The sequence below is a fragment of the Neomonachus schauinslandi genome, chromosome 5 (assembly GCF_002201575.2).
Source record: "Neomonachus schauinslandi chromosome 5, ASM220157v2, whole genome shotgun sequence".
NCBI lineage: Eukaryota > Metazoa > Chordata > Mammalia > Carnivora > Phocidae > Neomonachus > Neomonachus schauinslandi.
The window spans coordinates 158,323,796-158,343,708 of NC_058407.1; the positions used below are offsets into that span (position 1 = coordinate 158,323,796).

The 19,913-nt window shown below is 49.9% G+C and overlaps 1 protein-coding gene across 1 annotated transcript in view; it reads left to right on the forward strand.

Moving 5' to 3' along the window:
* Positions 1-19,913, forward strand: part of KATNIP (katanin interacting protein) — a 180,817-nt gene that overhangs the window by 40,919 nt on the left and 119,985 nt on the right. Inside the window, exons 3-5 of the mRNA XM_044915093.1 lie at positions 8,203-8,279; positions 15,923-16,092; positions 18,031-18,128. Of these exons, the coding sequence (XP_044771028.1) occupies positions 8,203-8,279; positions 15,923-16,092; positions 18,031-18,128 (345 nt within the window). The remainder of the gene's footprint in view (positions 1-8,202; positions 8,280-15,922; positions 16,093-18,030; positions 18,129-19,913) is intronic.

A 19,913-nucleotide genomic window follows, 5' to 3' on the forward strand; every position in this document is an offset into this window, starting at 1 on the left:
GCAAATGAATTTGTAAAATGAGGTCAGTGCTGTCCACCTCGCAGGGTTGTGTAGAGTTTCCCAGCGTGCGGTTCGCGTACTTCCGTGGCGCGGTAGGTGGCTCGTAAAGTGTGTGCTATTTCAGTAGGTCCGTATTTATGTCTGCCTTCTATTTATGGCAAGTGATAATGATTTTCCATTTATGGCATTAATATAAAGTTTCCTTTTTTAAAGTAAACTCATTCAAGATTAAAAAGAGAAAAATCTGTATTTGCCAGCCTGAAAGATAGTTTATAACACACATGGCAATCTTACAAGAAAACTTTTCTGAGAAATAAAAAGAAAATTCAAAGAAATGTTAATTATTCTCTAGCAGATATGTATTGAAAATGGTTTTTTTTTTCACGAGGTATGTAAGAAAAACATTTTCATAGAGATACAGCTTACTGTGTCCTGAAGTACCGGGGGAAATCCTAATTCTAGATCTACATCGAGGTCCTACAAACCCTGGCATTAAGTATAAAAATCTCCAGGTATGTGTTGGTAGCGATAAATAATGGGACGTAGCAGGGTAGTGCAGTAATCGGTGTAAGTCTAAGGTATTTGAGAAATAAGCCAAATTCTTCCTTTGATTCTCCATCTGGTGTGTGCAGAGCATACGATTTTGTTAACCCAGGCTACCCAGGGCATGAGAAGCTCAAATCTTTGCTGCTGTACCTTGCCTTATTTTCACTCCAGCCTCTGGGGGGTAGTATCAGCTGATGCTTTAGCTTCCTTCATGATGTAACATACTGAATGCAGAATGTTTTTTTGTTCCTCTTTTGAGGTTGGGAGGACACCTGATATGTTAGCAAGAACAGTAAAAAGGAAGCTCAGAACAATCCTTTTTCATTCAACTAATATGCATTAAGGATTACACAGCACGGGGACATAAAGAACAGGATCACTAGGAGAACAGAGCATTTGGCCCCTGGGGGTGGGTTTTGAAGGGAGAATAGGAGTTTTGTACTTCGAAATACATTTGGATCATCTCTCATTGTGGGTGGGTTTAGGGCCATCGTTGAGAACGTTCCTTAAGGAATGTCATTTTATTTTTATTTTTTTTAAAGATTTTTATTTATTTATTTGTCAGAGAGAGAGAGAGAGAGCACAAGCAGGGGGAGCAGCAGAGGGAGAGGGAGAAGCAGGCTCCCCACTGAGCAGGGAGCCCGATGGGGGACTCGATCCCGGGACCCTGGGATCATGACCTGAGCCGAAGGCAGACGCTTAACGACTGAGCCGCCCAGGCGTCCCAAGGAATGTCATTTTAATCCTCTACTTTCTTCTCTGAGCCCTAGGTCATGGGACAAACTTTGGATTTAGACACTCCTGAGTATTATTTTACTGCTGCACCAGCCAGAACTCACTCAGGTGTTGTGAATCTCTCTCTCTCTCTCTCTCTCTCTCACACACACACACACACACACACATAATTCAAACTGGCCCAAGTAAGAAAGGTATGTGACTAAAAAGTCCAATATAGTGCTGGCTTCAGGCATGGCTGGATATGGGGGATTAAACGTGGTCAAGAGGATCTGGTTTCCATGTGGTCTGTCCTCAATTCAGCTTTCTCTGTGTTGGTGTGACTCTTGGACAGATCTCTCCATGGAACATACAAGGATGTTCATAATGGTGAACCTAATCAGTTGATAGAGATGACTTCTTTCTTCGTGGTGGCCCTTGTAGCTCTCTGCTCCTATCAGCTAATAATTCCAGGGGAAGAGGCCTGGGGGATTTTTCCCACAGATCCAGCCAATCCCTTAGCTGAGTCTGTTGGCCTAGCCCTGAGCCAATCACATGGCCAGGGAGATGGAGCTCCCTGGTTGGCCAGGGTACCACATGGATTGAGAGTGGAGGAGAAGTGGTTTCCCAAGGGAAGATTGAGGTGATGTAACCAGAAGGAAATGATAGACGCTGAGCCGATACACACAACAAATGTACGTGAGCTCTACTCATTTGCCTCAGCTTTCAGAGCCTGTAAAATGGGCATACTGATCCCAGAACATAGCATTACTGCACACACCTACAATAAACACCCCCAGAGAGCATAAACAATGGCAGCTAAGGCAGCCTGCAGAGCTGGGCCCCAGTAACCTGGAGTGTTTGCTCCTCTCCTAAATTGTTCCTCAGGTAGGACATGAGCCTGGGGGGAGGCGGGGGCGGGGGGTTGTTCTGTGAACTCTGCAAGGCCCCAAGACATGGTGTTTCCACAGCCTCATTATTAAACCATCCAGTTATTGTTCTTCTCTGCTGGGACCTGACCCCAGCAAGGCTAGGTCCCCAGCATTCACAAGCCCTGGAAACCAGCTCCGCAGCTCTGAGCTGCTTGGAAATGCAGCTCACACGCAGGCACTCACTAAATCAGCCCTGTTTAGGAGAATTCCAATATTCTGGCCTCAGAGGAGTATGTGATCCCTGAAATATAGACTCTGTTGAGCACCTTTAAGCATAACTGATTCTTGGCATTTCTTTCCAACTCCATTTTTCCCCCAAAGAGAATGAATAGTCTGGCCATTGATAAGGTTCTGTGTTGTCTCTGGGGCCAGCGTCCGGGATAAGGATGATGAGGATGACAGTAGCAGCAGGGACAACTTTGCGTCCGTGTCACATCCAAACTCCTTAGACCCTTCGCCATAGCTAATTCGAGCAGCCTCCGCACCCACCTCCAGTCAAACCCAACTTCTAGCCCGTCCGTGAACATTTCAAGCTTTGTCAAGCCCCCTCCCCGCCCCCAAACCTTTACCCGGTGCCTTTCCCTTTTCATGTGGCCCAGAAAATATTTCAGCTTTAAACATCCCAGCTCAAATGCGTCCTTACATATTCATTCACTCAACTGGTATTTAGGGAGGGCGTCCTGCACGCCAGGCATTGTCCTAGGGGCTTGGAATACACAAGCAATCAAAACAGACCCAGTCCCTGCCTCTGTGGAATCAATACATAAAAGGTGTAGGAAATGAGATAAAGGAGATAGTATGTTAGTGGAGAGTGGGAGTGGGGGTGTGACGCACAGCTTGCAATTTTAAGTAGGGTGGCCGGGGAGGACGCCCCCTGAGAAGGTAAGCCTTGAAGGAGGTGAGCGATCTGGGTGTTTACTGGGAGAAGAGCACAGCATGCAGGACTGGTGAGTCAAGGGCCCTGAGGCTGGAGCATGCTGAGTGTCAGGGGTCCTGGGATGGGGAGGGGGGGCGGCCGGGGCGGGGAGGAGTGCAGTGGTAGGTGGATCAGAGGCCCAGTGCCCTGATGGCCGAGTCCAGAGCAGAGGAATGACATGACTGGACATAGCTCTCCTCAGGACCCCCGAGCTGCAGCAGGGAGAAGAGACTGCAGGGGTGAGGGCAGGAGCAGGAGGCCAGTGAGGGGGCCTGAACCAGGGTGGTGGTGGGGAGGTGGGGAGAAGTGGTCAGGTTTGGGGTATCCGGTGGTTTTCCTTAGAGATTGGGGCCTGGCCGTGCCCTGGGGAGCCTTCTCAGGACCCTCATTCAAATCCTTGGCATCCCATTTTATACATTTCATTATCATCATTTGTCTCCTTTTTGGGGTCTCCGATGCCTTTGGTAATCTGTTGAAAATTACAGATGTTCTTCCCAGAATACCCTCGTGCATGCCATTGAATGGGCGTTCCTAGAACCGCCTGCAGGCCATCCCCGATGTTAGGGACCCCAGGCTAGTGGGTGTTTGCTTGACTGGATGCACAGCATTCATCCCAAGCACGAGAGGACCGTGGGGAGCAGGCCCCTGACAGGTGGTTTTGAGTACGGCTTGTAGGCACGTACACACAGTGGGTCCGAGGGTAAGCACTTGATAGATGTTTGCTGCAAGACAATGAAGATAAAGTTGGCCCTTCACAAGCTTCTCACACCTTCACGGGGTGCCTCCAAGGCAAATGGCTCCATCTGCTAGCCGGACACGTAAAGCCTCAGCAAAGTCAAGTGGGCAGTGCTGGGGAGGGCCCGTGTCCAGCGTCTGACCAGGGCTGGAGCGAGGGTGAACCGAGGTGGTGCTTAGCCAGCCTTAGCACTCACCTTTCTACAGCTGAATGGTGGTGAGGCTGAGGCTCCTCCTCCTGCCCCCCCCCCATAGATGTGCCCTCCGGGAATTTATAATCCCCCTGCGAAATCGGTAAGAAGAAGGAAAACCCCAAGCCACTTCTGCTTTTCTCCTAATTGTGCCTTAGAGCTGCCCTGGGAGGTACATACACCTTTTCTTACCCCCCTTTTATAGATGAGGACAACTGAGGCTCAGCAAAGGTAGTGGGGTTCAGGGTCCACCCCCAAGTCTCCAAATTCCCAGATAATTAGTGAGCAACATATATAGTTAAATGCTAACAACTTAGCACTTAATTGTGTACTATTGCACATTGTATTGTATATAATTTCATGCTAATTGCAGGGTTTCAGAATGAGCTGAAGGGAGTCGGGCGCAAACGGCAAGGCAAGGCTTCGTGGAGACTTTGGGAACTCAGCTGGGCCCTGGAGAAGATTTGGGTGGAGGCTGGAGAGGATGGGGTGGATTTCTGGAAAAGGGATTAGAATGATTAAGGCGGTGGGGTAGGAATGAGCATGTGTGGGGAGGAACTAAGATAATGCTCTTTAAATAATGGAACTCTATAAATATAAATGTACCTAATAGTCACTGAGAACTTTCTAAGTGCTGGGTACTGTGCTAAGTCCTTTCCACTGTTACGGCTTCCAATCCGCATTTAACCCTGCGCGGGAAAGAAAAATCCAACCAGACAGATACTGTTATGACTTCCATTTTAACAGAGGAGTCAACTAATGCCAGTGTTGCTATTGGGAGCCAGGCCTGGTCTCAAAACTCACGTTCTCCCCAGCTCAATTTCAGAGACTGATTGATTAGAGGTGGGCTAGACTCAGGACTTGCTACTCCAAGTGTGGCCCAGGAGCATTGCTTGGGAGCTTGTTAGAAATGCAGGTGTGGGGGCGCCCAGGTGGCTCAAGTCAGTTAAGCTCCTGCCTTAGGCTCAGGTCATGATCCCCAGGGTGGGGTCCTGCTCAGCGGGGAGCCTGCTTCTCCTCTCCCTCTGCCCCTCCCCCCCGCTCATGCTCGGTCTCTCAAATAAATAATCTTAAAAAAAAAATAAAGAAATGCAGATGTGGGTCCCTCCCTCCCCAATCCTACTGAGCCGGAACCTGCACTTGGTCACAGTCCCAGGCGATCTGTGTGCACGTTAGTTAGCATATGAGAAGCTTGGAAAAGCACGGGGTTGGGGAGAAGTTTGGCTGGATGCGTGCCTGTGCTGTTCAATTCTTTGTGGTGACATCCCCCCTCCTGTCAGAGCCAATAAATGCATTCTCGGAGGGTTTGAGGTGCAAGCCCAGGGCAGCCCTCAGGAGCTGAGATCTCTCTGTCGCCTCGTGTTTCATCTAAAAATGTCACTGAATGTCCATTCCACACCATAATATATCAGTGGTCATTCTGATATTTCAAAATGGTTATGTACATTGCCGTGGAGTAGGATGCCTATTCCCGGAAGATGCATGAGATGGGTTTCTTTGTATCTTAAATGGGGTAATAATAACCACTTTAAGAGCTCTTGCGAAGATCAAAGGAGAATCATGTATATGGAAATGCACCACATCGGACTCGTTATTCTGGAAGGGACTGAGAATCCTCCCCACACCCAGTGTCCTGCAAGCAGCTCTCTGAGGGCTGAGGTTGTATGCGCTTTTCTCCCATTCAGGGCGAGGCAGGGCTCAGTCCCAGAGAGGACAAAGTCACCTCTGGGCAGCTCAGGAAGCCAGGGAAGTAAACGATTAGGGTCAGCTATTGCTAGTTTGTTTGCTTACATTCCTTAGGAGTCCCTACTTCCTGATTGTTGGGCCAGATGAGCCAGCAGGAAAACCCTGGCAAAACTCCAAGGTTTCAGGGACACCAGGACAGGAGAGAAGATGGGAGTACTTCATCCTGTCCCCAAGTGGGCCCAAAGAGAGGGGGATGTCGGGGGGAGTGGTGGTTGCGGGAAATGGGGTGACCAGCAAGCAGATAACAACAACGGGAGTCCTACAGGAAAGGGGACAAGAAAGGGGATTGGGCTGTCAGCACTGGACCAGGAGCGACCTTGGGTTTCCATCCAGAGGGCCCATTTCCTAGTAACTGGAAAGGGAAGATGGGGAGAGAGACCCAGAGGGGTGAAATGGACAGAGACAGTGACCATCCTTAACTGAGGCCAAGGAGAAAAGGAAGCCAGACAAGGCATAGGAAGAAAGAGACCCATTAGCAACTGCAGAAGCTGAAGGAGAATTTGGGGATGGATGGGGGGTCAGCCCAGAGCAATCGAAAAGGATGAACATGGGAAGAGCTGTTATAGTTGGCTAAGGAGGTTATGGGTCACCTGTGGCTAGGATTGTGGTAGAATAATGGTGTGAAAGCCAGATTTTGAGAAGAAGAGAATGATGGGGATTTTCTTTTCTCTTCTCCCCATGGTGGCAGTTAGGATTTTCACCCAAATTGCATTTCTATTGCAAATGTCTTACTTGCCATTTAAAACTTAATCCACATAACTTGTGACCAGAACCAAGCCTATATTGTCTCTTTAATCCATCCCTTGGCAAAAAAGTTATTTAAGAAACAGAAAATTGCGGGACGCCTGAGTGGCTCAGTTGGTTAAGCAGCTGCTTTCGGCCCAGGTCATGATCCCAGGGTCCTGGGATCGAGTCCCACATCAGGCTCCTTGCTCAGCAGGGAACCTGCTTCTCCCTCTCTCTCTGTCTGCTTGTGCTCTCTCTGTCAAATAAATAAAATCTTTAAAAAAAAAAAAAAAGAAACAAAAAATTGCAAAGCATTGTTTATACTGTGATCCTATCTTTATTTAAAAGAATGTCTGTGGGGGCGCCTGGATGTCTCAGTCGGTTGAGCATCCAGCTCTTGATTTCGGTTCAGGTCATGATCTCAGGGTCGTGAGATTGAGCTCCATGTTGGACTCCACGCTCGGGGTGGAGCCTGCTTAAGATTCTCTCTTCTTCTCCCTCTTTCTCTCCCCTCTCAAAAAAAAAAAAAGAAAGAATGTCTGTGTCGGTGTGTGTATTTATAAATATGTATGTATATGATAAAGAAAACATCTGGGAGAATATATTTCAAGTTATAATGGTGGTTTCACTGGTATATACATATGTCACTTTAAATATGTGTAATTTAGTCGACATTAATTATCCCTCCATAAAGCTGTAGAAAATTATAATAGGGGTTATCTCTCATGATCAGATTATGGTATATATGACATAATTCTTTTGGCTGCAAATGACAGAGACTCAGCAGAAACTTCTAAAGCAAGAACTTAATTGTGCAGATACTTCTTCAGAAATGAGTGGATCCAAGGTGTCAAATCATGACATTAAGGATCTCTCTCAATCTCTCAGTGCACCTGCTGTCTCAGTTATTGACCTCATTCTCAGACAGTTCCAGGCCTGCGTCTCATCAGCCTACCCCCCAGTGGAAAGAGAGCAGCTCTTCCCCCAAGAGGATCAGCACAGTCCTAGGGCTGACTTTCAAGGGCCTGGTTTGGCCCAGGGCTCATCCACAGATCAGTGAATCACTGTGGCTGGGGGAGGCACTGTATTGATTGGCAAGGCCAAGGCCAAGGTCATGTAACCCAAGAGGCCAACAAAGGACCTTTCAAGGGCCTCTCAGGAAGCCAGTGAACTGAAAAAACGGGAGCTGAATGATTCTCTAGAGGAAATCCAGAGTTCTGTTGCCTGAAGAGGAGGCCTAAGCCCACAAGTGTCTGCTCTTAAAGGAGCCCTCACTGTCTGGGTCATATATTTTTGTAATGACTGTGTTCTAATAAGCATGCATTTCTCTTGCCACGGCAAGAGAAAAATGAGATCCCTCCTTTAAACAACTGATTTGGGTTACATCTGGTTATGATCATTCAGGTAACTAAATAATGAGTGTGGAGAAAACATTAAAGTTCAAATCTTGGCCCGAGCTCCTGATCTTATAGGACATGGGCAGAACAAACAGTGTCGAGACCAGGAAACCAGCCTTGTCCTTTCCGTAGATGTTGATTGTGTATGCTCAAGACCCACGGGGCCATCAGACCATCTCTGGGGCTCTGGGTCGCCTGAGCAATGCCTTTGTCAAGCTCAGCTTCTGCCTCTCAGCCTCCTGCCTCCGTAAATAATTCCCCACATTCCTGTATCATACTGCTCTGTTTCTTCATTTCAGGGTTACACTAAGGACATGGTGCCAGACTTCGATGAGAAACATGATGAGTATTTAATATTGCTTCAGCAGAGGAACCGGTAAGATGAGCTGCTCAACGGCAGCCCTTCATATTAGCCAAATAAAAACCCTATTTCGATTTATTAAACAGCATGCAGGCTCTGTTTCACATAGGAATGGGATGCAGGCAGCTTCCACTCAGGGGCTCGGAATATTATCTGCAATCCCAGCTCCCATTTTTCCACTCGCTGATTTAATTGCATCTTTGAGCTGTAGCAAACCGTTCCACATGTAAGTACCACCTCTCGCCTCCCTGCTGCCATTCTGGGAGAAGGTGGCTTTGTCATGGAAAACCTCTAACGTGGCAGGTCCTGTGCATTAGTCACCTGAATAGCCCTGTCTGTGATCTTCCAGGCTCTGACGGGCCCGTGAAATCTGAGCCTATAATCATGCCTCATTAGATCAAGGTGGAGTCGTTTCCCATCTGTGTTTAAAGTTGGTCAATATGTCATTTAACGTTAAGTTGGTACTCATTTTGACTCTGGTATGCTAGCTCCGGAAAAATCCTACGGTAGATGCAGTGTTTGGTGACCGAGGGCAAAGCAGTGTGATCTGGCTGGAAGGAGGCGTCCCCTCTTCACTGCCTTCCCGGGGCCCGTGGAAATTCACGTTCAGTTCATTGTGGTTTGTCACCAGGCCTCGGGCTGCGTGTTAAGCTGGGTTTGCAAATTCAGATGCGAGGAGGGGCCGGGCAGTGAGTGAAGCCAGCTCGGTGGAGACGGTGGACACCTGGGATTCTCACTTCCCAGCTGCTCTGTCAGCTCAGGCCAGTTGTTGTTTGTGGGAGCCTGGGCCCAGGGGTCCCTATCCTCCAAGGTTGCTGGAGAAGCTGGAAATCTGGATTTGGGTTTGAAATCCCCGGAGTTTTAAAATGTTGGTAATGCACTCAGATTAAAACACAAAATAACGGGGAGAATGCTGCAGGCCCCTATAACAGACCTGCAGGAGTGGGGAGGATGGGGCCCTAATCTGGGCCTTGGGGTTAATGGGAATGATTTTGGGGTCTTGCAGGCAAGAGAGCCGGGGCGGGGGGGGGGGGGGGAGGGGGGGGGTTGTTGTCATCCTGCATGTGCATTCAGCCCTCATCTGACTGGCCTGACTCCCTGTGCTTGTCAGGTGGGGCCCCACTGGCATGTTGCATGGATGGGTTTAGTCCTTGGTGTTACAGGAGTTCAGCATTCCTGCCCACCGACCCCTTTACCAAGATGCCCAGGATCCCTAACGCCCGCCCACGTTGCCAGATGCCCCCGTTGAGGCAGCGCGACCCCTAGTGGCGAACTCTTGAACAGGTAAACTGTAGGAGCGGCTAGAAGCGCCAGGCAGCGTGTCCTCTGTGCCCAGCCACCCTGTGCTTGTCTCCCCCGCCCAGGGGCGGCTCCAACTGCGGTAGTAGGAGGCTCGTGCTGATTAGCCCAAAGGGGTTTTTATCATCATTAATGCCATGGAGCAGGGCATTTTTATTCCATTCCCGGCAGGCTAGATGGTGCCACCGAACACCTGAGTGATTGTTTAATCATACCCGTGTGACTTGTCTGGGAGGACATTGTCATAGTTCCTGAGGAGCAAATTGCTTCTCATTAATCAGCAGATCAATAAGTGCACAATCAAAGGGGCACCAGCCGATAGCATAGAGGAGAATATCCAGAGACAAGGTTGTAGCACAAGGCAATTAAAAAAGATGTCCAAGCCGAGTTGCCATAAAATTTGGGGGATGCGCTGTCACCGAGAGGGGGCTGGCGTGATGACAGGAGCTCAGAAGGTAGAGCTGGAAACACCTCCAGATAGAGACATGAAAAGTGGGTGGCTCCCCAAGCTATCACTGGGTGTTGCTTTAGAGGCACCTTCTCTGGGGTGCTTCCCGCGTGGCCAGGCGCCTCACTCCCATCATTTCATTATATCCTCCCACTACCTGATGAGGGGTAGCTACACTCCTTGCACCCGTTTTCCAGATGAAGAAGACCCAGAGCAGTGAGCCATGTGTCCAAGGTCATCCAGGCAGGAAGTGGGGGAGCTGGGCTGTACTTTCTGATTGCTGTTTGGTTTGACATTGTCATAAATAATCAGGCAGGGAGAAACCTGTCAGAGTTGCCACTTTCATGACGAGGGGTTTTGTGGAAATAAACTGCAGTTTATTGGAGATCTAGTTGTATGACCTGGTAGAAAACCAGCCTCTGGGCTGTATAGTGTGCACAGAGGGAAATGAAAACCCAGTCTGCTGATCCGGGTTGCCCCGTGACCTGAGAAAGGGGGTGTGTGCAATCACTGGAGCCAGTTCCCAGGAGTGACTTGCCCAGAACGTAGCCACCACAGATGCCTGTGATGTTATTCTTTTACTCATTCAGTAGGATTTTGCTGAGGGCCTTCTCAGTGCTTAGCACTGCCACCGGTGGGAAGAACATCGTGATGAGGAAGGCACAGACTTTGTTAGTTAGTGCTTCTGGGGTCGAACCGACAGAAGCCCAAGGTAAATAGACCTTAAACAATAAGGAAACTTATTGGCTCAGGAAAGTGAGAAATCCAGCTTCAGGCATAGTTGTATCCAGGTACTCAGCTCTGACTCCATGTTGGAGTCACCTGAGGCCAGTACTTCCTTCACGGGGGGCCAAGGCAGTCACCGGTGGCCCCACACTTACATCCTGCCTCGAGGAGGAGAGAGCACTTCCTTCTTGATAGTTCTGGCAAAGGTTCTGAGGTGGGCCCTGGCCCCAGCCCCGAGCCAATCGCCCCCCGTGCCTGGTGAGGTGGCATGGTCTGACGGGCCACTCCTTGGCCACCTCCTTAAGCTGGGTGGTGGAGTGGATGTTACCCAAACCATATGGAGAAGAGAAGGAATGGAGTGGTTCTGAAAGGGGATCCGAGAGGCTCAGTTTGGAAGATGGGGGAGAGTTGCTGGCGAGGCAAAACGAACAGGTGTCTGCCCTTGCCCTTGAGGAACTCCCTGGGCAGCAGCAGGTGAGCACAAGGCCACCTATTTATAACTATGCCCGAAGAAGCAGAACATGATCATGTGCTCCAGGAGAGGACCAGGGGAGGTAGAGGAGGATGTGACAGCCCCGAGTCACCCCTGCACAAACCCCCCGGAGGATCCTTAGTGATTCTGGTCACTCACCTTCATGAGAGACGTAATCACGCCCGACAGATTCACTCAACAACAGATCAACCAGACTGGGCCAAGTACTGGAGGGCTGACAGCCGAGAGGAGCTGTAATACATCCCTCTAGATGCTGGAGGCTGGACCGGATCCAGGAGTCCAGCAGTGGTATTATTTCTTTTTTGGAAAAGGTGGTTTGAGGGAAACGTATAGGAAAAAAATACCCATGAGAGAAGTGAACCCACTGCCCCAAAAGGAAATTCAGGCAGAGAAGGAAGGGGAGAACCAGCACCCAGGGGGTCATTGGCATGGGCCAGTCTCTGAGTTGGAGCTTCAGCCCAGTACCCCATTCCATCCTCATGACACCCCAAAGAGGTCGAGGCACTCTTGATCTCATTTTACAGAAGAGGAACAGGCCCGGGGGGTGTCGGGACTTGCCCAAGGTCACACAACCTAAGGAAATGGGAGAGCCTCCTGTGAGGAGCTTCATCCCTCACACTGTGCGATCTCCATCCATACGGATCGGGGATGCTGACATCCTTAAAGGGCGATTCCCAGAGCCCGTGAGCACCGACATTCTGGGAGGAACAGCAGGCTGTCTGCACCACTGCCCTTCACCTCTCTATCCTTCAAGGCTGGTCTCAAATGCCACCACCTCCAGGACGCCCTCAGCTGGAAGTCACTGCTCCTCATCCGGACTCCCCTTGCTCAGAGGCCCTGTGGCGTGATAAGCGGTGAGGAGACAAGAAACAGCAGAATGGTGTGGCTGGGAGATGGGCTCTGGAGCCTCGAGGACTAGAATTTAAATCTTGGCCGCTTCCTGGGCTCTGTGACCTTGGGCAAGTTCATCTGTAAAACAAGCCAATGGTAGGACCAGTGAGGGAGTAAGAGAGACAACACCCAGGTGTCATCGTCGTCACCACCATCACCATATTAATGCTAAACACGCCTTCTCCCTGAGCTGACATCCAGATATTCCTTGAATGCTTGAGCCCTGGAGAAGCCCTCAGTTGGCCTCTGGGGTGACTGAGGTCCGAGGGGCCACCTAGCCTGGTCATCGCAACCACAGCGCTCTGAGGCTGAGGTGGTTCAGCCATCGACCCAGGCATGGCCACGCCCAGGAGCAACCCGCCACCACCCCTCACGCTTGGCTGCACCCTCTCGTGCCCCGACCCCCCAGTCATGTCCCCCTGTCACATTCCCACTTCCTCTCTGTCCAAAGAGCTGTGTATAGGTGGCCCCACAGGTCGCTACAGGCTCAGACAGAAAGGCTCCAGTGATGAGCATGGGTCCACGGGAGCTGTGTTAGGATGCGCATCCATGTCTTCTCTCCCCTGCTAGACCTGAAGTGCCTTAGAGCCACTTGTTCCAGAAACAGGTATGGAGAGCATTCCTCACACTCAGCACAGACCCCATATCCAGGGGTCTGATGCCCGCGGTAGGAAGGGAGAATAGACAGACACACGGAGAGTCTCCCGTAGTGTGAGGCATGAGCCCCCTGCTCTGAAGCCAGCAAAACCCAGACTAGGGGTATGATGGGGCAGCAGGTGGGCAGGGGCTCCATCTTCCACAGGGCAGGGACCGTGTCTGAGTTTCCTGAATCCCCTGCACTGAGGGCCCGCTTTTTACGCAAAGCAGGCTATCAATTAAAAAAAAAAAAAAGACACCACTTTTCTTTGATGCCACGTGCGTAGTGCGTATCACTGTCGGCTCATCTGCAGCCGGGGAGTTCCTTCAGCGATCCCTTTCACAGTCTGGATAATTATCTCCTCATTTATCAGTTTCATAAATCCACATTTTCATCAATCATTCTGCTTAAAGAGAAGCACACACGGAGTACCAGCCCCAGATCCCGCGTAGCGAGCGGAACATCACTGTCAGCACCCAGGCAGCGTCAGGAGACAGGGCGGCCTCCGGAGGGAGGTAGAGGCAGGCACCCTGTGGCTGGGCGGTCAGACTTTCCACTCTCTGGGCCCCTCCCAGGGCCCGGGCTCCCTGTGCTCTCTCCCCAGGGCCTGCTGCTGCCCACTGCAGCCCTTGGCGGTTGGCTCCAGAGAGTACAAGGATGGCTGTGTTTGGAAAGCGTCTCTTAGTGACTTGTGTTTTCCTTCTGTTTTATGCTGTTGCCCGCCCAACAATCAACTCCCAGGCTTCCAAGGCCGGCAGGAGATAAGAAGTCTATAATAAATGTTCCTGCCATGATTGTTGAAAAGATGGATGTAGCAACAGCTAAAGAAACATTTAAAAACCAAACAAAGAAATCACCCGAAATGCCACCCTCCTTCCTCAACATGATTGGATTTTCACGTGTATCACCTTCCATGCCGCGTCCACAAACACACCTTTTTCCAACTTTGCACTTAACCACACACATCCCTTTGTTATTCTGCTCCCCACCCCGCCCCGATCACAAGCAATTCCTCACGTTTGGACAGACTCTTCATAATGATCTCAGCTGCGTGGGATCCCAGGTTCCATTCCCTGGGGTTGGACTTTTGGGTTGCTTTCAGGGTTTTGTTATGACCGAACACTGACCTGTTGTTCCTGGTCAAGAGTGATTTGCCAGAATGGGCTCACTAAGGGGAAGACCAAGCATATGGCATTTTCTCTATTTTCATATTACTTCTGAAAAGGTTCTGTGAGTTACCAGCAATGTCTAAGCTGGCCAGGTTTAATGTCCTCTCGCTTAGCTGTAGAGATTGTCTTTGTTGTGGTGAAGACTCTCGAGCCAGATTGCTTAAGTTTGCACCCTAGCCCTACCACCATACCAGCTGTGTGGCCTTGGGCCAGTTACTTACCCTCTCTGTGTCTCACTCTCCTTATCTATTACATGGGGATAATAAAAGTAATTACCCCATAGGGTTGTTGGGGAAGATTAATGTCTTAACATAGTCAATCCTTATTATTCACAGGTTCCCTAAATATGAATTCACCTACTCACGAAAATTTATTCGTAAATTTTAAATATTTACAGTGCTTTTGTGGTCATTTAAAGACAAGTGCAGAGTGGCAAAAAATTTTGGTTGCCCAATACCAAATACACGTTCCCAGCTGTGGTAGAACAAGGGAATACTCCACCTTCTTATTTTAGCTCTTACCCCATAAGTATACTGAGTGCCGTGTCTTCCACATTTTTATGCTTTTTGTTGGTGATTTTGCTGTTTAAACTGGCCACCAGGCATGGTGCTGAAGTGCTCTCTAGTGTTCCTAAATGTAAGAAGGCTATGATGTCTCTTAAGGGAGAAAAAACATGTGTTAGATGAGCTTCCCTCAGGCCTGAGTTACAGAGTGCTGGTGTGTGAGTTCCATGTCAGTGTCTCAACTATGTATCAAATTAGGTGCCTTTAAAAAGAAACACACACACAGCAGGGTTCTGTATTGATCATTTGGTGAAAATGTTATGAGAGGCTCACAGGACCCAAATCCTGTATTTTCCCCTAGGAACAAAGTTTCAGTATTCACTAACTCCATGTTTGTGGTGACTTCATAAAATAAAACTACTGCGAATAACAAGAACCAACTACCGTATCTGTACCGCAGGTAGAACAGAGTCTGGCACCTCGTACACACCCTTGATGTGATTACTGTTTCTATTATTTTTTAAAATTTGCATTTTGCTAGGTTGACAGGAACTTATTTAAAGGGGTGCACCCTGGTTGCCACGCAGGTGGTTGTCTGTATTTCTTCTTGTGCGGAAATAAAGCTAGTTGATGCGGGGTGCACAGAGGTGGTTGTAGAGACACAGGGATTTGGTGTCCGATGGGAGTGGTTCTCTTGGGGCTGGTGAGGATGCTGCATGCTGTTTATGGTACTGACAATATCAGGAGTTGGGAAAGGATCGAGCCTGAGGTGTGAAGTTGGGTTTTCGAGAAAACTTGAACTCGAGGTCCAGCCATGTTCACGGCAAGACCCTTTTAGCCAAAAGGTGATAATCATATCATTAATCTTGAATTAAAGCCTGCTTTGATATATGCTTTCATTGCATCAGAATATAAACTGATGACATTTGAGATATCAGGGGTGAGCTTTTGAGAACACGCTTATTTACTGAAGCAAAAAGTCAGTCTGCCTGGTTGGACGAAGGATGTTTTATGATTTGTAGATGTTCTCTGAACTCTCTTGCAAAGGCTTAGAACCTAAGACCCTTAGACCCATGTTTTGTTATGCCCTGGAGAAGGTGCCGTTATCCACATGAGGTGGAGATGCATGAAGTTGGGGTCATCCCAGGAGGCCCAGGCTGTGTGGTGATTGCGCTCACACACGCCTGCTTTCTGTTGTCGGCCACCGCAGAGAGAGGAATGACTTGCGCCTGCGTTGTTGCTAATGTGCGTTTGAGCCTCAGAACGAAAGCAGAAACACCCCTGTAGGGCCCGAAACAGTCTCCCCCTTGCTGCTTCTCTGTGTGTGTAATGGGCCTCTTAGAGGCTGTTTGTCGATGAACAGCTGGGCACCCGCCACCCGGCCTCCGATTAGAGATGCTTTGCCCGTCAGAGGCGCAGTTCTCTCCCCACGTGGGCCTGGGTGGCGGCCCAGGCTCCAATAACAAGGAGCAAGTGATTGTTTCTCTTCCAGGGTGTTAAAGCATCTGAAAACCAAGGACCCCATGCAACTGAGACTGGAGCACTTGGAGCAGGGCTTCTCTGTCTACGTCAACGGGGCCAATTCGGAGCTGAAGACGTCCCCCCGGAAAGCTGTCCACTCTGACTTCACCAGGAGTGCTTCACACGCCGAGGGGACACACAGTGAGCATGGGTCACCTGGGCGCAGTGGAGCTACGTCCCATGCCCTGAAACTTACCAGCAAATAACTAGTTAACCTGTTCAAGTTAACTCTACCCACTTTGCCAGAAAGAGAGCAGGGGGCACCTGGGTGGCTCAGTGGGTTAAGCAGCCCACTCGGGATTTCAGCTCAGGTCATGGTCCCAGGGTCGTGAGATTGAGCCCTCTGTTGGGCTCTGCACTGGATGAGGAGACTGCTTGAGATTCTCTCCCTCTGCCCCTCCCCTGCTGGCATGCACGTGCGCTTTCTTTCTTTCTCTAAAAAAAAAAGAGGGAGCAGGAGTGTGAGAAAGAAAGAGAAATCCCTTTTTATTCCTTTTAAAACTTAGCCTTGGGGCGCCTGGGTGGCTCAGATGGTTAAGCGTCTGCCTTCGGCTCAGGTCATGATCCCAGAGTCCTGGGATCGAGTCCCACATCGGGCTCCCTTCTCCTTGGGAGCCTGCTTCTCCCTCTGCCTCTCTCTCTCTCTCTCTCTCTGTCTCTCATGAATAAATAAATAAAATCTTTAAAAAAATAAAAAATAAAAAAATAATAAATAAATAAATAAAACTTAGCCTTGGCCTCCATTACCCCAGGGCAAAGGTGGCCAGAGCAGTAAATTCCTGGCTTTTCCATTTCACGGTGCCAGTAATTGAAGGAAATGTCTAGAATAATTTAAATTATACCCGATTTTCACTGGATCTGTCTTCACTTTAGTACCCAACCCTGTGTGATATTTAACTCCACAGTTCATGTCTGAATGTAGTTAATCCATACTTCACAGACTTTAAACCGGTCCCATGTGTCCTGTACTAAAAGCTCAGAGAGTCTGTGAAGTTGGAATAGGAGCACCCCACCCAGCAGCTGGCTCCAAAAATGACCTGGCGGGAAAGTGAATGAAATGGCTGAGCACACGGGGTTGGGTCCCAATTTGGCCATGTTACTTTGTCTCTCCAGGCCTTTCTTTCCTCATCTGTCAGTTGGGACTGACGAGGGCACCCATCCCTAGGGCACCAGAGTGCCCTTGAAGGCAGGCTGCTTTGTCTGAGGACCCGGCCTGCTACCGAGTGGCGGGAAGAGCATTTGGAATGAGGCAGAGCTGGGTTTCTGCCACTCTCTAGCTTTGAGACCTCTGGCAGTCGGGTCCTCTCTGACCCTCAGTCTCCGCTTCTATGAGATGGGAATAATTAAGCCCACCTTGCCGGCTTGCCAGGAAGGTTAAATGACATAAGAAATGTAAAATGCCCATCGCACAATAATCTTGATTCGTGTTGTTCTCATTCGTTGCCTTATAGGTATGGGGAATATCCCAAGCCGTACTAGACAGCAAAAGTCAAAACAACGAGGAGATAAAAGGAGAAAGTGATGTCCCCAAACCTTCACCTAGGAGAGTCACTGCTGTCCAGCTTAGAGTTTAGCATGAGCTTCCTAGCCCTCCAGGGCAACGAGGGAAGTGGGATGATTCTCTTAGCTCTCAGGGAGGAGGAGTCGGGCCAACCTGCTGCTAGTTGGGACAAGCACGCCTTTCCCGGTGCAGGTTTCAAGGAGGTGCAGTTAGCAGGCGTCTCTGTACTTGGGCCCCCAGCAGTACCTTAACTCATTCAACAAATAACCCTCCCTTCTGTCTTCTTCTACACAAATGATGGCCTGTACTGCACACGGTGTGTACCCTGCTTCCCTATCTCAGAGACTGTTTCTTTTGTATATAGACCTGCCGGTTCAGCGGTGACTTGCTCCTCCCCCTTCCCTTTCTCCTGGGCATTTGGCCTGTTTTCTAATGCCCGGCTGCTACAAACAGGACTCGCTTTGCATACGAGACTTTGGGCACGGGGTGTGCATTTTAGATGGAAGTCACGCATCTTCCTTGGGTGTGAACTTGTCACGGCTGCCTCGCTGAGTCTCTTTCCCTCACCCCTGGTGCAGATTACGGACGGAGAACCCTGTTGCGAGAAGGAGAGGAAGCTTTAAGACGGAGTTCACGGACAGCCCCCAGCAAAGTCCAGCGCCGAGGATGGCACCAGGTCTGGAAACCCTGGGCAGTGTAGAGACATACGGCCCTAACTCGTGCTTCAGAACAAGGAGCAGGGTTCTTATGGAAACAGAAACATAATCCGAGCACTGGGAATCCCTGTGGGCAGTGGTGGGTCTGGCTGGGCACCGCACTGGTGTCCTCTCTGCATGTAGTGTTGGCCCCTGGAAGGTAGAGGAGTCTGGGGACCTCCCGCCCCCTCTGTGTGGCATGATCCTCCCCTCCAGATGGGGGATGGGGCCACCCCAGCACAGACTCACAGCCCCGTGGTGATGACTCATTTATACAGCTGTCTTTTACTGAGCACCTACTATGTGCCAGGCACGTTCTTCGATGCCAGGGATGCAGTGGGTGAATGAGACCAAGCCCCTGCCCCACAGACCTGAGATGCCACTTCAGGGTGCTTCAGCAGCTTGTGGTTTTGAGTGCCAACCAGGCACGAGATGCGGGCTGAGTTCCCACATGACTCCTCTCCTCTGTCCTCACAGCACACCTGTAGGGCAAGTTCCAAATTTCTTCCTGTTTTAAAGAAGCCAAGGAGATGAGTGCTCAGAAAAGCCAAGTGAGCTCTCCGAGGCCAACCACTAAGAAGTGACAGCAGCAGGACTCAAGCCCAGATCTTTGTTCCAAGTGCCGTATTCTTGCCCGTATAGTCCTTACCTTGCGGCTACTCACATCTTGTCTGGGATCAGTGGGTCTCAACCCCCCCAGCGCATTCACATCACCTGGGGAGCCCCATCCCCAGAGATTCTGACTCACTTGGTCTGGAATGAGGCTTAAGCAATGTTGTGTAATCCTTTTTAATCCTGTGGTCACCCAGATTTGGATTGATTTTTTGCCCTGTGCCGTATGTGTGGGTCTGTAGGAAATATTTCTGCAAGCTTTATTGGCCGTCTTTGCAATAACCCTGTAGGTCTATTACTGTCCTCATTGTACCTTTGATGAAACTGAGGCCCAGAGAGATAAGCTGACTTTCTCAGAGTCACAGAGCTACTAGGAAGGTTTGAACCCTGGACCTGTGACCCCCAAACCCATTGGTCTTCCCTACCTTTGTGGGTCTGTGATGAAGTACTGAGGGTGTTCCTGGCCAGCTAGCTGACTCCCACAGCCTTATCTTAGTGCAGGTGAGCAAGGCCTACAGGGCACACAGCCTAGAGGCCTTCTTTTGTCCCCGGCAATGAATGTTAATTTCTCATTAAGGAGGCCTTTCTCCACTTCCCACTTCAGACCCTCCTAGTTGTTTCGAGTGCCTTCTATTATCAGGAGCCATATTTGCATCTTAGACTGTGACTTCACAGCTGGCCCCAGAGCCTGTGCAATTTAAAAGACTTGGCCCAAGATTAATTAGCATCCCTCCCCAGCCTCTCCCTGCGGTCTCACACTTCACAGGGCCTAATCATGGCTAATTTCCTGGCTTCCTGATGCCATGAAGGCTGTAATTGTCCTTCTGCACTGTATCAGTCAGGGGTCAGTCAGTGCCTAACAGTAGAGACCACGCAGGCTGTTTTAATCAGAGATGAACGGAGCGCAGGGAAGTGGGTGCTTGCAAGATCTCTGGGCGGCAAAAGAGGAGGGGTCCTGAGCTGGGGGCCTCCAGGAATGGCACCCAGCCTTCCAGGAAATCTGCTACCTAGGACAGGGTGGGGAGGGTGGAGGGTCAGCATCAGGGACCATCCAGGAAGCAGGTGACCACCGCCACAACCCTTGGCCTCCGATGACACCGTGCCTGCGAGAGCAGCACTGCCCATAGCCTGTGCGGCCAGGCTGGGACGCTTGA